The sequence below is a fragment of the Pimephales promelas genome, chromosome 18 (genome assembly GCF_988280905.1).
Source record: "Pimephales promelas chromosome 18, fPimPro1.hap1.1, whole genome shotgun sequence".
NCBI lineage: Eukaryota > Metazoa > Chordata > Actinopteri > Cypriniformes > Leuciscidae > Pimephales > Pimephales promelas.
Genome location: NC_142786.1, coordinates 5,019,580 through 5,035,844, shown reverse-complemented (window position 1 = coordinate 5,035,844; position 16,265 = coordinate 5,019,580). Strand labels below are relative to the sequence as shown.

General features: G+C 38.0%; 1 protein-coding gene across 2 annotated transcripts; it reads left to right on the top strand.

Annotated features, from left to right (window-relative positions):
* The first annotated feature begins 438 nt into the window (after window positions 1-438).
* gsk3aa (glycogen synthase kinase 3 alpha a) lies at window positions 439-16,036 on the top strand. Of its 2 annotated transcripts, XM_039681436.2 has the most exons (10): window positions 440-813; window positions 1,774-1,961; window positions 2,980-3,063; window positions 3,441-3,551; window positions 4,823-4,953; window positions 5,871-6,075; window positions 8,182-8,277; window positions 8,647-8,833; window positions 10,760-10,837; window positions 13,827-16,036. In XM_039681436.2, the coding sequence occupies exons 1-10, from the start codon at window positions 558-560 to the stop codon at window positions 13,877-13,879; spliced, it is 1,389 nt and encodes a 462-aa protein (XP_039537370.1). In that variant the 5' UTR covers window positions 440-557; the 3' UTR covers window positions 13,880-16,036. The 2 variants fall into 2 exon arrangements, with proteins under 2 accessions (XP_039537371.1, XP_039537370.1); XM_039681437.2 differs by lacking the exon at window positions 10,760-10,837 and having other exon boundaries at window positions 439-813.
* Window positions 16,037-16,265: the final 229 nt, after the last annotated feature.

Here is a 16,265-nt window from a genome sequence, read left to right as displayed (position 1 = left end):
TTTCTGGTCCTGTATGTAAACAGAAACTATATGTCTATAATTATATACAGATTCTTTTTATTGTTACTATTATTATTAACACACACACACACACACACACACAATATATATATATATTTATATTTAATATATATATATATATATATATATATACTGTATATATAGAGAGAGATAAAGCACATTAATACACTGAAGAATTTTTATAATCTGTTTTAATATTTAATATCTTTATCTGTCTTATTTATTAGAGACATTATTTGTTTCTGTTTAATACGAGTTTTAATGTATTTTCATAACGTTTCTTTTTGTTCCTTCTTTTTTATGTCTATAATACACAAATAAATGATTCTGCATGATAAAAGTGAGATGCAGGTAGTGACCCCTCTGCTCAGGTGAATGACACCTGCCGTTTTATTTATATATTTATCAATATAGTGAGGCTACGGTGCGCTCGAACTGCATTCCCCATGAGGCTGCGCGTATTCTCAGCGCGTGAGAGAGTGGGTGAACGCTGAGGGTCGCGGCAAAACGTTTGTCATCTTTTCGTTTTTAACTAAATGTTTCACCCAGCACCAGGCCAAGTCGTCGAGGGAACAGCTGATCATCGCCCCCAAGCCTCGGCAAACTTTCAGTCAGATATGAGCGGCAGCGGGCGGCCCAGGACGAGCTCGTTCGCTGAGCCTCAGGGGGCGTCCGGAGCCGCTGCAGCATCCGCCGGAACCACCGCGGTCGTGGGGAGCAACGCAGGAAAGTCCGGGGTCTCGCAGGCCTCGGCGGATAGTTCATCGGCTTGCTCAAATTTAAAACTAGCTAGTGAGTATATTCGCGAAGTTTTCTCAGTTATGAGTGTTTAATGAATATATCGCTTGTATAATTAAATAACACACCCATGCTTTCTTGATATTGACTGTTATGTGATCTCCACGAAACTAGCCCATGCTAGCCAAGGAAAATTGTCAAAATTCTGAGTTAAGTTATTATAAACGAGAGATATTGACTTGGTCTCAAAACCTTTTGAGGTGTGTAAACAGCCTTTTGGGACATTAACACAAAGTCCTGTTGCGTTACCATGGTACAGTGATGCTAATATCATGGCACTTTGATATAACATGGTACTGATGTCCATATTCATGTGCATTGATATTTACATGGTACGTTACTTGGTAAACCATGGTGTTACCAGAGGGAGAAAATAAATACCATGGCAATACTATGCCCAAAAAACATTGCAGTAGCCTAGTCAGTATTTTGTAGTGCATTGGTCTAAATAGGCTGCACACTAGGATTTAAAACACTGTCATCAACTTGAGAGAATAAATGGTTGACAACCAGTTCAAGTCTGTGTCATTAAAGTGATTTGTTTTTAGATAGGCAACTAACTAACTGTCCCGACACGCCCACTGTCATAATGTCCTGTGTGAAGGACACAGGCAGGACAGGCCCGTATTTAGTTAAATATGTGCCATCTTTCCTTCACAATGACAAATACTCTGTTTTACACTTTGCACAAGGACACATGCACAAGGTTTGTTTCTGTTACTGTCGGGTCCGTAAAGTCAAGAACACACGTGACAATAAATGATTAGGAAATTGAAATTAAAATATGAACCACTACACCCTTAATATTCCAAGTAGGTAGGAATATATTTAGATAATAGCTTTGCTATTTGAATTAATGTAGTTCTGCAAGAACATATTGGCTAATATTTGCTCATTTACATGTACAGGAAGCACCTCAGCTTTGGTTAATCAGATGTCTCAAATGTATTTTAGGAGATAGTGGGAAGGTGACCACAGTGGTTGCCACCCCAGGCCAGGGCCCGGATCGCCCGCAGGAGGTGTCCTATACTGATATCAAGGTGATCGGTAATGGCTCCTTTGGCGTGGTGTATCAGGCACGCCTCATTGACAGTCAGGAGTGGGTGGCCATCAAGAAGGTACTTCAGGATAAGCGGTTTAAGGTACGTTGACCCAATCTGGTTAAAGGATTTGTATTTAATATAATATGGTTACTTTGTACTAAATTACAGATGAAATTGTGACAAAGTATTATAATATTATCTGTGGTTTAAAATGTGATTACTAAAAAAAAGAAGTATATATTAAAGGGGTCATCGGATGCCCATTTCCCTCAAGTTAGTATCATTCTTTAGGGCCTTCATGTAAAGTTTGTAAGATATTTTGGATAAAACTCCTCACTGGTTGTGTAAAACATCACTCTTTTTACCTCCTCAAAACCAGCTCTGTTCACAGCGACCCGTTTCGGTGCATGTCTCTTTAAATGATAATGAGCAACTGCTCACCCCACCCCTCTCTTCCACTGGGGTATCGACACAAGACACGTAAAGTTCTGTATACAAATGGCTGAGGGCGGAAATAAGCTAATACGGGACAGTCCGTCAGTGGTTGTGGGCGGAGCATGAACGACATGACATCATATTGCTCAAATCCAAACGGCTTGATTATTGTTTCGAGTTTAGACTTTTTGAGGATTAAAAAAAGGAGTGAATGGATTTGTTTCATTGTATGGTGGTTGTGTCCACACACTGCAAAGACACATTTATATGCAAACACCATATACAAGTGAATTTTGCATCCGATGACCCCTTTGAACTATGAGTGTTCCTAGTTCTTTGTATGTTACATGACAACAGATGTTTTTCATTCAGAGGTTGGGAGTACAGTAATATTTGTTAAGCAGTCTTGGGTTAAGAGATCTTCTCAGATGCACAGCGATATTCTGATTCGAATATATCACCAGTATATGGTCATTTAGTTGACCAACGCCGCCCTCTTTTAACCTGAAAGTGCTAACTGTTTACATGACCCACTTGTGCTGTCCACTACCAAAGCAAACACAAGGCTCTTAAACCCAGACTGCTCTAGCGTGATTGTACTGTCGTGATTGCTTGCTTGTAAATATTGTGACGTCTCTTATCCCTGAGAGATGCTAACAGTCTTTCTTCTGTGTTTATGAAGAATCGAGAACTACAGATCATGAGAAAACTGGACCACTGCAATATAGTGAGGTTGCGCTATTTCTTCTATTGCAGTGGAGAGAAGGTAAAGACCTGTGATATTTATTGCAAAGCTCTGTTTTATGACCTCAAACCGAATATGTACACTACTTGTAAATGTTTGTGTAATTCTTGAGAATTCCAGCTGAAATGGTTAAAAAAGATAATGGTGACTCTTTTTATTCTGATGGCCTGTTCTGTTGCTCTAGTGTTGTCTAATGGTCTTGTTGTGATTTTAAAGGCTCTATATCTTCTCCATAAGTACACTACATGATAGAATGATGCATAAATATTCATTCACACTAAATGAATCTAGATGCAAGGATTTTCCCAAAATAGTTTTGGCCATGCATGTTTTTTTTTTTTTTGACAGGTTATATTATCTTTCATCATCTACAAATTGAATGTGTATTTATTCCACAGAAGGATGAGGTATACCTCAATCTGGTGTTGGAATACGTGCCCGAGACTGTCTACAGGGTGTCACGACACTTCAGCAAAGCGAAAGCCAATATTCCAATCTTTTATGTGAAGGTAAAGTTGACTGAACAAACATTCTCTAAAACTGAGTCAATTCTTGACTTCTTAAAGGCAAAACAAAATCAAAATTCACATTATTTATTCTTTTAATAAATGCTGATGCCAGCAGCCATATCATCCTGTAGTCCAAGACAGGTTGCCCACTGAAGCTTAGCCTGGTTAGTACCTGGATGGGAGACCTCATGGGAAACCCAGGTTGCTGCTGGAAGAGGTGTTAGTGAGGCCAGCTCATCCTGTGGTCTGTGTGGGTCCTAATTCCCCAATATATAGAGATGGGGGCACTATACTGTCAAAGAGCACCGTCTTTCGGATGAGATGTTAAACTGAGGTCCTAACTCTCTGTGATTATTAAAAATCCAAGGATGTCCTTAAGAAAAAAAGAGTAGGCCAAGTTTGGGCATTGGCCCCAGTCCATCATGGCCTTCTAATCCAGGTGGATGTTGCACATTGGTGGTGGTTGAGGAGATTAATAAATGTCCTTGGTCTTATTGTCCACAATTAATTAGTTTGTCAAACACATGTAGATTTCAGTTTGACTGATATTACTACAATTAGAAGAACTCAATTATTTGGCACAAAAATTATTTTGATCATGATTAATCAATTTAACTGTTTAGAGTTTTTATTGGATTTATTTTATAGTTTTGCTGTTGCCATTATGGGAAAATCACTGTGAGACACAGCTTCTCAAGGCTTATTGCTTTAATAATTACTTTTCACCACTTCTGACATAACCAAAGCCAAATGGACAGGAAATAAATATCAGCTGAGCTGACGATATCATAGCCTACTTTGTTTTATTCAAGATTTGACTGGATTGTGCAAAAAAGTCCCTCAGCCTACCATACATTTCTTGTGTAATAGTCTGTTTTATTTAGAAATGTGTCACAATGTTATAATGTATTCATTCATTGATTTATTATACTGTTAATAATAATACAACAACAAAAATAATAATAATATTATTAATAATACTTTAGTATTTTTATGTATATTATTTTGGCAAAATGGGTTAAAATGTGATGTTTGTTCAGTTTAGCATTTTAAACATTTTTTTTGTTGTTAAAATTTTGGAAAAGATAAAGAAATGCATTACATTTACTTAAATATAGTTTCATGTTGTCATTGAAGATGCTAGTAATAAAACTACACAGAATTACTCATTAATCAGTCTTCATTAAGGAAAGATGGCGACTGATAAAAATCTTTATTTTAAAGACAAAAAAGAAAGATATTTTTGCTTACTTGCTTTTATTTTCTCTTAGGTGTATATGTATCAGCTTTTCCGCAGTTTGGCATACATCCATTCCCAAGGTGTGTGTCACCGAGATATCAAACCACAAAACCTTCTGGTGGACCCAGAAACAGCTGTTCTCAAGCTCTGTGACTTTGGCAGGTCAGTGCTGCGTGTGTGTGAGAGAGAGTGAGTGAGAGAGAGAGCACGAGCGAGTAGGTAGATTTGATGGGTTCTCAAATGTAACCTTATGTCCGCCAGTGAAGATTATGTTTGGTTTTAATGGGTGTTACACTATTACATTCATTTGTATTTTGAGAGTGCACCTCTTTATAAGGATGGGCCTTAGTTGGTTTCTAGATTTGATGTATATAGTCAATGCATTATCTCGCGCTCCCTGCGGCCTTATGTAAGGGATTGTTTCTGATTGGGTTGTTAAATGCGTAAGCAAATGCCATTGTTCATGTTCTCTGTTTGATAAAAGCAATATGCATTGAGAAATTGATGCTGATGGTCAGATTGTCTTTCTGCTTGTCCTCCTTTGCCCCTCTTTTTTGATGGATTCTCATTAAGCTGTTTTTATGAAGAACACTTGAACTATCTGATGGCAGCCCAGGCAGGCAGACATGTTGTTGACCACTGTAATCCAGACCACATTTGTTTAATTAATTGCAATTTCAAGTATTTATTTTTGTGTTTGTTTAAGGCACTAGTTGGCATTCTAGTCATTGCAGTTTCTTTTGTTTCTTTTGAGGGAACATTGAAACAGTGGCTTTTGTGTCTGGAAAAAAAAGTGGACAATTTGACAAGTGAAAAACCTTAAAAATAGTTATTTGTCCGAGCATGCAGCCATGCACATCAGAGTGGAGTAATTGCTTAGTCCGTTTTCCCAGCAGGTCTGTCATATGCCTTTTGTTTAAAATTGCAAATTTGTGTGTGCTGGGATGGAGGGAGATTTTTGACTATTTTTGTCGGGTTGAGCTTGTTTCAGTGTTTGTTTTATTGAGGATGTATAAATCTGTAATTTTTCATTCTGACTGCCTAATTAAAGTTTGTCTCATAATTCAAATCTGTCTCAGTGCAAAGCAGCTGGTGAGGGGTGAGCCTAACGTCTCTTATATCTGCTCACGATACTATCGCGCCCCTGAGCTCATCTTTGGTGCGACAGACTACACCTCCAACATTGACGTCTGGTCGGCTGGATGTGTGCTGGCCGAACTGCTGCTGGGGCAGCCCATCTTCCCTGGAGACAGTGGTGTGGACCAGCTAGTGGAGATCATAAAGGTAAAACTAACCCTTTAATTTTGATCAGTACTTTAATGGCTCGTTTCCATCGTATAGCACAGTAAAAAGGCTGAAAAAGCTTACGATTTTTCTATCAACCAATGTTCTGCGTTTAGCTCCACCCTTTAAGCCTGGTTCAGATTACACGATTTTAGCCAGATTTTGGCACGACCCGTTTGACGTAGGGTGTCGTGGGGATTCGTAAACAACAACGGTTGTCTCAAGATTCGATCGTCTCAAGATTCGATCGTCTTGTATAGTGTGTCATACTTTGCGACAACCTACGTCGTGTCTGCGATGCTTCACGACAAAAAGACTAGCATGTTTAATTTTTTTAACGGTCGCCCACGACGGTTCCGTCACATGTATGAGGTTGACCAATAGGAGCACAGAAGCTTTTCCGTACACAACTTTCAAAAATGGCAAAACGAAAGAGAGACGATGGTGCTAACGTTAAAACTAAAAGTAAAAATATATAAGAAAACAATATTTTACCTCAAGTTCTCTTCGGAGGATTGACCGCCCACACTGTCCTCTTCGAGCAATCCAGGAACGTGTCCATTGTCGGGTTTTCTTTCTTTTTTTACTTTTTTCTGAACACAGGACAGCCAATACAACACTCACCGCTTCATCCATTGTTTGTTTACGTTCGTTTCCGGAAGTCACTCGCTACTAGTTTCGCCTTCTCGATGACATCATGGGCGCCGTTAAAGACTGGTCAGGAAGCAACGTGTAGTCTGACGTGTCTTGTCCATGACACGACAAGATTTTAGGAGACAAAATCGCGTAATCTGACAGCGACTATCGTAACAGACGAAAAAATTGTGTAATCTGAACCAGGTATTAGTCCAAGACTACTGTGCTAGGTACCCCAACGGAAGGGTCCCAAAAAAAGTGAGGTGGTACAGTTTGGAATTAGGGTACCATTCACAACTTCTGTCAAAGGATCTCATTAGATTCAGTTCTACTATACACCATCAAAGGATACGCCTGGCCTTGGGAGCTTTTAGGACCTCTCCAGTTCTTTATACAAATCCAGAGATCCTTCATTCCACAACAGACCAGAAGTGATTCAGCCTTCTTACCAGTCTTTCTACAGGAATATCTTTATTTAGAAGAAGCCAGGCCTGAGTATATTAGACCTTGATGAATGACGATAAAAAGTTTGATTAAAAAAAACTTGGAAGTAAATCTTTAGTATCTTTTTCTGCTGGGTTCCAGGTCATATTGGTTTATCTAGTAACGAGAAAGCAGACATCGCTGCAAAGGAGGCTCTCAACTTGAATATTTCAGTGTCAAATTCAACCCTCTGATCTCAGACCAGAAATAAACTCTTATATTAATAACATTTGGCAGGTGGAATGGGATGAATGCCATGGAAATAAGTTACATGAAATAAATCCAAGTAAAAGAAAGTTTTTTTCACTAATTTCAAATCTAGGTATGATCAAGTTTGTTTTTACATAGAAGACTTACACATGGCTATTTATTAAAAGGTTAAGAACCACCATCATACCTCCTAAAATGAATGTTAAACATATTTTACTGGACTGCACTGTGTTTAATGTAAATAGACAATGGTTTTATTGGTTTTATTTTATGTGAAGTAACGAATTACAAATTACTCTAAGTACTTTTTATCAGAAATGTAGCTTTTTTTGAGTAGTTTAAAAAATGGAAGTGATGTAACGGTACTTTTACTTCGCTATTTTCCCTCTGTCTGTGGTCATTACTCTTTATATCCTTGTTTTATTTATTTTTTTATTCATTAATGTGATCCTTCAAATCAAATTCTGCTTAGAAACTTTAACCCCCAACCGCTTTTAATCATGGCTGCTGTGGAAGTACGTTCTTCAAGCATCAATTCAATCGAAATATGTAGCGTTTTCCTCTAATATGCTAAGGTACATTTCAAATTTATGTGTAGGCTACTAAATGATCTTTATATAGGCTGGCCTATCTACAGGGCCTGACATTTGGTGTGAGGATGGGGGTACTCCGTACAGTGTTGTTAACTCCCTCAAGTGCCACGTTCAAAATGAATGATTGAATGAAACGTTTTTTTTTCAACCCAGCGTTCTTCACAGTGTCTGTCTGTCTGCTCAGGTACTTGGAACACCCACAAGAGAACAGATCCGTGAAATGAACCCGAACTACACTGAGTTCAAATTTCCACAGATCAAAGCACATCCATGGACCAAGGTAAAATCTCACACCCAAATCTGGCTCATATTTACAGCCAAAGCATGTGGTATCTGTTAGCAGTGTTATTAGACTGGCTTATAAATTCTAAAGTAACATCTTTGGACATTTGGCAATTTTACTGCTTGTTCTGGTCAAGAACTGTTCACTTAAACAGGAAAAGACCAAATGACTGACATGTGAGATAAAAGACTATTCTTGAATGCCTTAAAAAGATTTTATACTTGAAATTGGGTACGTAATTTTTTACTAGCGGATTTGAGAGAAACATTTTTCCAGAGAGTAGCTAATGTCAATGAGCAGTCTTTTAACTCTTGTGTTGTTTCCTCTCGTTTCTCATTTCTTTTTTTTAATATAATTCCTCTGCAGGTGTTTAAACCAAGAACTCCTCCTGAGGCAATAGCCCTGTGCTCTCGGCTGTTAGAGTACACACCAGTGACACGACTGTCCCCGCTTCAGGCTTGCGCTCACACCTTCTTTGATGAGCTGCGCCAACCTGGCACCCGTCTGCCCAGCGGTCGAGAGCTGCCTCCGCTTTTCAACTTCACCATGACAGGTGAGTCACATGAGACTTTCATGCGTATACTTTGGATCAAAGTTCTCACTGATTGCATTGATGTCATTCAAGTAATGCATCTCAAAACACATTTCCATAAGACTAGTATCAGTTTTAGCCTGAGGCTCAAACAAGGGTATTTAATCAGCATTTTCTGTAATTCCACCTGTGAGAATCACTTAAAGGGATAGTTCACTTTGAAATAAATTTTTGGTATGTTTTAGCTTACCTCAAGGGCATCCAAGATGTAGGTGTCTTTGTTTCCACAGTAGTTTCAATTTTGATATTTTTAGGTTAAACCGTTCTTGTCTGTCAGTCTTATAATGGAGGTATATGGTCACCACCTCAAAGAGCATGCACAGAGAAGTCCAACTTAAACATGATTTAATGACTCATAAATGTAAGTACACTTTGATGGCCTAAGACATGAAACGAGCGGTTTTTGTGAGAAAACAAACAGTTTTAATATCGTTTTTACCTCTTGTAACCACAGCCACGTCCAAGTGATCTGAAGGCTCTCGCGCGAAAAAAAAAATCAACGTTGTGTGTTGATGTATGGAAATCGTCTTCCATTGCAATTTCCTGTATATCTAAATATGTTTAGATCTTCACAGTGAAGGGTAACACTTCTGAAATCTCTGTAAACAATGAGTGACGTACGCTCACAAGAGATCACTTCCGGGGCTTTCCGGCGCTTGCGCGGAGAGAAGCGCCTTCGCCCTCAGAGTACTTGGACGTGGCTGTGATTACAAGAGGTAAAAACCATATAAGTACTGTTCGTTTTCTCACACAAACTGCTCGTTTCGTGTCTTAGGCCATCAATGTGTACTTACATTTACGAGTCATTAAATCGCATGTTCATGCTCTTTGTATGCTCTTTGAGGTGGTGACCATAGACCTGCATTATATGACTAATAGATGGTTTGACCTAAAAATATCAAAATTGAAGATACTGTTGTTGAAACAAAGACACCTACATCTTGGATGCCCTTGAGGTAAGCTAAAACATCAAAAAATAAACTATCCCTTTAATGCAGACATCAGAAATCACAACAGTGAATCCAGAGCATTTATTAAAATAAGCCACGTTAAAAATCTGTTTACTTTAAAGCATTTTGATCCATTCTGATGAAAGGCAGTATAAATAACACAATACACATATCATGTTCAAACTAATGCAGCATTGGTGAGCATAAGAGAATTATCTCAAAAACATCATACAATTCTACTGACCCCAAACTTTTGAATGGTAGTGTTTTAAAAAGCAAAGGAGGAGTTCTCTGTCATTATTTATTTACTTCCCACCTTGTTTGTGTGCATGATGACATGTATGTGTGCAGATCTGAAGAAGCTTATCAGTAAATGATGATTTAAATGAAGTCTTTCCCTCACACAACAATGTATCGTATGACCAGAAGACTTCAGACTTAATCATGTAGACTACTTTGATATTGTTACGGCCTTTTTGAAGCTTGAAAGCTTAATTTCCCATGGAAATTAATTGCATGGACAAGAGCGCCCAGTTTACAGTGCGTGTAAATTATGGCAGAATTTTCATTTATGGATGAACCATTCCTTTAATTCTAAGGGTTAGAAAGCGGGCAGCAAATGGTCATGCAAAGCTAAATTACAACTAAGTTTGATGCAAGAAACCTTGACTAACATAATTGGACTTCAGGGGAAAAAAATCAAACGCTACAGAATTGATTTAGAAGAGACTAGCTCCACTTTGCTCAGCTCCTACAAAATTATCCTATTGCTTTTCTTGGATTTGGTTTTCTTCGGTATTGCTTAGTGAAACAGTGCTTCCCCATTTTATGGAATAGTGTGTTAATCGTTTCTGTTCCTAAAAGAGCATTTGATATGTTTTCTTAGTAGTTTGTTCCTCTTAGAGATGTCAACAGAGTGTGTTTCTCTTTATTTCAGAGCTGATGATTCAGCCCCAGCTCAATTCCACTCTCATTCCACCTCATGCCCGTGCACAAAGCGTAGCATCCTCCAACGGTAATGCTGTTGTTCTTTTTAGTGATGGTCTGGGAGTGAACGGGGTTAAGCATTTAATTGGGACAACATTTTATGTTAATTAAGTCTTCCTGTTGTTTTTATTGTGCATGATATATCAGTGCGTTTTGTCTAATGAGGAAAATGCTTTCTTTCATTATCTTTCATGGACAATTTTTTTCTGAAATTAGTTTCCAGATGTATTAATGCCTTCACGGCGCATTTAACTCCTGTAACACCAGTGGTTCCCAAACTGGGGGTCACAGAGTTATAAAAAGGGGGCGCCAAGGCCACAATTTTTCTTTTTTTTTGGTACGAATATATTATCTATCTGAGGAATAATCATGCATGGTTGCATGATTATTATGCATTAATTAATTTCACAACATTATAAAATCACACGGACACTCAGTGTTATTTATTGCTGCCTTTTGAAACAGAAATAACACAAATTAAATTATAGTAAAAACAAACAAAAGTCCATCTCTCCCTTTGGAATTAAAGAAAGGTGACCTCTGCTCTGTAAATCCATGTCAATATTTCCCTTTTGAAAATAACAAATGGAAATAGATCACAGAATTATTTAGTGTTTTCAGTTTGTGCATTCTTTCTACATTTCATTTGGACCTGAGGTAGAGAACTTGGATACATGGTGAAAAAAATATCTAACAATAAATAATACTATAACAGGGATAATAAATCAAGTCATTTTCTCTTTGGAATTAAATATAAGCTATATATATTAGCCATGTATTTCCCTTTTAAAGAAAATAAATGAAGTCAAAGGCTGCTTTACCTCTGTGTGAAAGGCTCTTTTGATCAACTACCTTACATATGTAACGTTAAAAGTTTACTGACTGGAGGTCTTTGGAGGACTACATTAGAGACCTTTGTCAAAATGTATTAAGAAAATTAAAAAAAAAAAAAAATTCCCCATTTTGTGAAAGTTGCAACAGTTAAATTCTGTGCAACAGATACGCTCAGCGTAGCGGAGCCTTTACAATTAATTAACCGTGACGTTTTAAAGCGAATAGAAAACCCATTATAATCAGTGATGCTGTCTACACTGGATGTGGGGCGGCTCAACGCGACAACAAATTACCATCAGTAAACCAATCCCCCTTTCTATTTCTGATGTACTCCAAGAGCATCCTGGCACAAAATGACAACTTTTCCACCAAATCAGAATGTACACGCTTAACATCAGCCAATCAAGCATGATAATACGATGATCACTGTTTAATGATAGAACTGTAATTAGAACTAAAACTTGGTAACCATGTATGAATGCATGTTTGTCATTTTAATTCAATTTAGGACTGGTGGTGGGGCTTAAGATATTGTTGGTCATTCAGCGAGTGAATTAACTAAAAATACATAATAGTAATTATTTTTAATATAATAAAACGACTACTAATAACAATATACAACACGCTAAGGATTGATGAGCTGCTGGGTTCATGAATATTAATCACATATTGTCAACTCTCAAGTGCTCAATCAGTGTTCAGCGAGTGAAAATATATCTATGCTATATTTAGATTTTACTTGCCAGAGTGTGTTAAGAATTTATTAGTCAATGGCTAATCATATGCAAGTGATTTACCCGCATTGTAGAGGGTTGTGACAGTACGAGCAAGTTAAGATGCTTAGAGATTTCGCATCATGAACACAAAGAGAAGCCCATTGCAGTTGAGAACTTGTATTATTGTTTTAATTACTATGTTTCAGTTGTGATTTGATGATTCGGGGCAGTTGTGGCCCAATGATTAGAGAGTCGGACTTGTAAACCAAAGGTCGCGGGTTCGAGACTCGGTACTGGCAGGAAATGTAGGTGTGGGGAGTGAATGAACAGTGCTCTCTTCCACTCTTATAACTCACAACTGAGCAAGGCACCTAACCCCCAATCGCTCTCCGGTGCTGCAGAAAAAATGGCTGCCCACTGCTCTGGGAGTGTGTGTGCTAAATATAGAGTGCCGAAGTGATGACGTCACATGGGTTCCCTCTGTCGAAAACGCAAAGCAATGCTTTTTCCCCAAAGACTTTTGGAAAATCGCAAAAAATAAGATCTGTGTTTAACAAAGAGTTGTGACCCTTACACGTTTTGTCTATCAAGATAATTTTTACAAGTTAATCCAAAATGTATACATTTTGAAGCCTGTATAAAGATTTTAAAAAACACAATCAGACACAATAAAGTTTAAAAAACCACAAGCATAGGTTAAAAACGTGAAAATATTTAGAGGCTTTGTTCACCTCAGACTTTATTTCAGGCGATTTAGCAAAAACCCATTAATAAATCCCATAGGCTTTAGAGCGAGGGAGTGCTAAAATGTTAACTCACTTCCGCGTTTTGGCCTACAGAGTGATGTTGTAACTTCGGCATTGTATTCAATGCTGTGTGTTCACTTGGATGGGTGAATACACAAAACACAAAGGGACACAATACTCAGATACACGCCACTTTTTTTTTTTTTACATTTCAAATCAAACAGGGTTATGTCTGAGAGTGTCTTTATGTGGGTGAATGTTGGTGTGGGGCTTGAAATTATTTATCATTTTAATATTTATAATATTATTTTTAAAAATACTGTACAAAATTGGGCCTGGCAGAAAAAGTTTTGGAACCACTTTGTTACACTATCATTCAAAAGTTTTGGGGTTGGTAAGATATATATTATTTTTTTAAGGAGTCTCTTATGCTTGCCGAGGCAACAATATCGCAATCACAAGGTCATTCAGAAATAATTCTAATTGGTGCTCAAGAAATACTTTTTTTTTTTTTATTATCAATGGCGAAAACAGTTGTGCTGCTTAATTTTTGTGGAAACCTGGGATTCTTTGCTGAATAGAAAGTTACTGACCCCCCAAGCTTTTGAAAGGTACTTGGTTGTATTTTGTGAAGTATGAAGCCTTGTGTATGCCGATCATGCTGACAAATGTTATTTTTTCAAAGTCCTCTTTTTGTTTTGTCCTTTCTCTTCTCTGTCAGATGGCTCTGAAGGTTCTGTACAGCCTGGATCTACTCTGACCAACAGCACCTGAGGCTGTGACTCAAAAAAAAAACAAGCTTACACACCACAGCATCTGAGCCACCACAGTGCACATCTCTCCCTCTGACAAACACACACAGTCTTACACCCTCTTTACCTCATAGACGGCTTCGCCTCCCTATAGCTCTAATTCACACATTTACAGACTGATTCAGGTGTCACGCGTTTCAGAATTACCACGGCAGTCTGGATGTTTGCTGACTGTCTACCGAGAACCGTACTGTACGCACACACCGACACACTGCCATGCAACAAACAACAACAAACGGAATTATACTGCTAATATTTGCTTCAGATAATAGAGGTAGTCAATATCGAGCCCGGAACGGCTGCGTAGGCCCGTAGCAAAGCTCACACGCATCCAATAACGCGACACCACACGTGCTTTGGAGGTCAAATGCGATTGGTTCAGTGGCTAGGGGCAGGTCCTCTTTCTAATTTTTATCTTAATTTATTTAAATTAACATTTACAGTGGATGTTTTACCTTGATTTGTTGAGCCGTAGCGCTCGCTCATCCCTCTCAATCTCCCTATCTGAGGTATAATACATTTCGCAGGGAACAAGCAGTCAGTAAATTATGTATCTTCTTGTAAATTTCAAGCAAAAGAGGCGGGACTAAATGTTGTGGTTTTATACAGTTATTTTAATAACTTGCTTTTACCTTCCAGTAAATGTATTTATGGTTTTGGAGGAACTTTTGAGAAAGCATCTGTAGATTATTTGAAGCGAAGAAGAGAGAGTTTGGAAAACCGCTAAACGTTATTCTTGACCATAAAGAAGGGAAAGAATGATCGAAAGACAATAGCATATTCATATTGTTGTACTGAAGTGACTTTATATTCCTGGGCATTATCATTAACTTTTAATGATGCACTGGGTCTAGGCTTTTTAATTTATGCTCGTGAGATTACGGTCTTCATCCGTTCAAAGTCATTTTAGCCCTGGAGACTGAACCATGCATCATAATTCAGTGTTTCAGAACGTTTCCTTTCTGTTTTAGCATTTGAGTCAACATGATTTTTCTGATCAATTAAGCTACTCTTATATTTAAAGGCCTTTGTGGTAGAACAGTTCTATACAATGTTTGTGAAATCTCCATCGTCAAACGTTAAATGGTCTCAGTCAATCGTATCGATCCACAAAATGACCGATATCTTTTCTTTTCTTGAGAACACGTTAACTTCTCAATAAAACCCTGTTCTGAGGCCCATCTGTGATGTTCATGCTATTCTCCTGTTCTGTTTCCTTATTCTTGTTTTGTTGTTCAGAGGGTGTGCTTTGACCAGGTTTGCTCCACCCATCCTTATGTAAATATCCTTTGGTTTTTAAGCCCTGTGCAGGATGTAAATATCAACGCTGTACCACTTTTGTGTTTTTTCATTGATGTCTTTCTCTCTTGGGCTGTCTTCTCTTAGCGTTTGAAGATGTCAGGGTTCATTTTGTTTGTCATTTACAGTATTTATTGTTGTTGGGGCTGAAAGTTTCACTTTTCTGTGAAATAGTAACTCTTATCAGCGTACTGTATGTCAGTTCATAAGCTCAATACGTTTGGGAAGGAAATGGAGTAAAACTTGAGGTGCACGTCCAACAGGGTCATGCTTTGTTCTCGACTTTTTTTGCCGAGGTGCAATGAAGTCATGCTCGTACGGTCTGCTTTTCATGAAAAGGACGCTCTCTGAAGCGAATCAATTGTTTGAAATAATGTGGCGGTTTTGCAAATCTGGCTTCAGGCCTCAAAGACAATGGAATGTGTTTATTCTTTAATCTGACATCTGTGAATCAAGCCCACAGCAACATGTATGTGTGCTCTTAGACAAATGTGATTTTTCTTTTTTTATATATATATATATTCAAATGGGTATTTGGCTTTGAAGTTTATTTTCCTCCCCTTTAAGGCTTGTTAAATGAATTGAGACCAGCCAGCGAAGTCTCTTCCCCTTCATTGCTTCTGTAATCCTGCCCTCCCCCTTGTCTCTGCCTTAAGCCCACCGTACAAACGTTAGCCTGTTATTACCTTTTTTTGTTAATTGTTGGAACTTTCTGCCTCAACGTTTCGGCCCAGGGGAATCGTGTCCTGAGACAAAGAGAGACGAATGGAGAGAGCCTGTCAGAATAAATTGAACTCATTTAATAAAGTGACGAAACTGAGATTTTAGAGGCAGTGCTGGTCTGGTGTGTGTGCTGTGAGTGAATTGTAGCATGCTTTACCTGTTTAACTTTAAATGACCATCTATGTGAATTAATATATGGTAGGATCAAAAGTTTGAGTCCACACTGAACCTTTGTGATTCAAAATCTATTTGTTTTAAAGGTTTAAATATAAGTTTGGGTTCATGAATATTAAAAAAACATTAAGACATTAGTAATGGAAACCATT

Coding starts and splice junctions, on each gene's coding strand:
- gsk3aa (XM_039681436.2), top strand. CDS start 558: ATGTTTCACCCAGCACCAGGCCAAGTCGTCGAGGGAACAGCTGATCAT. Junction 814..1,773: donor CTCAAATTTAAAACTAGCTA/GTGAGTATATTC, acceptor AATGTATTTTAG/GAGATAGTGGGAAGGTGACC. Junction 10,838..13,826: donor AAGCGTAGCATCCTCCAACG/GTAATGCTGTTG, acceptor CTTCTCTGTCAG/ATGGCTCTGAAGGTTCTGTA.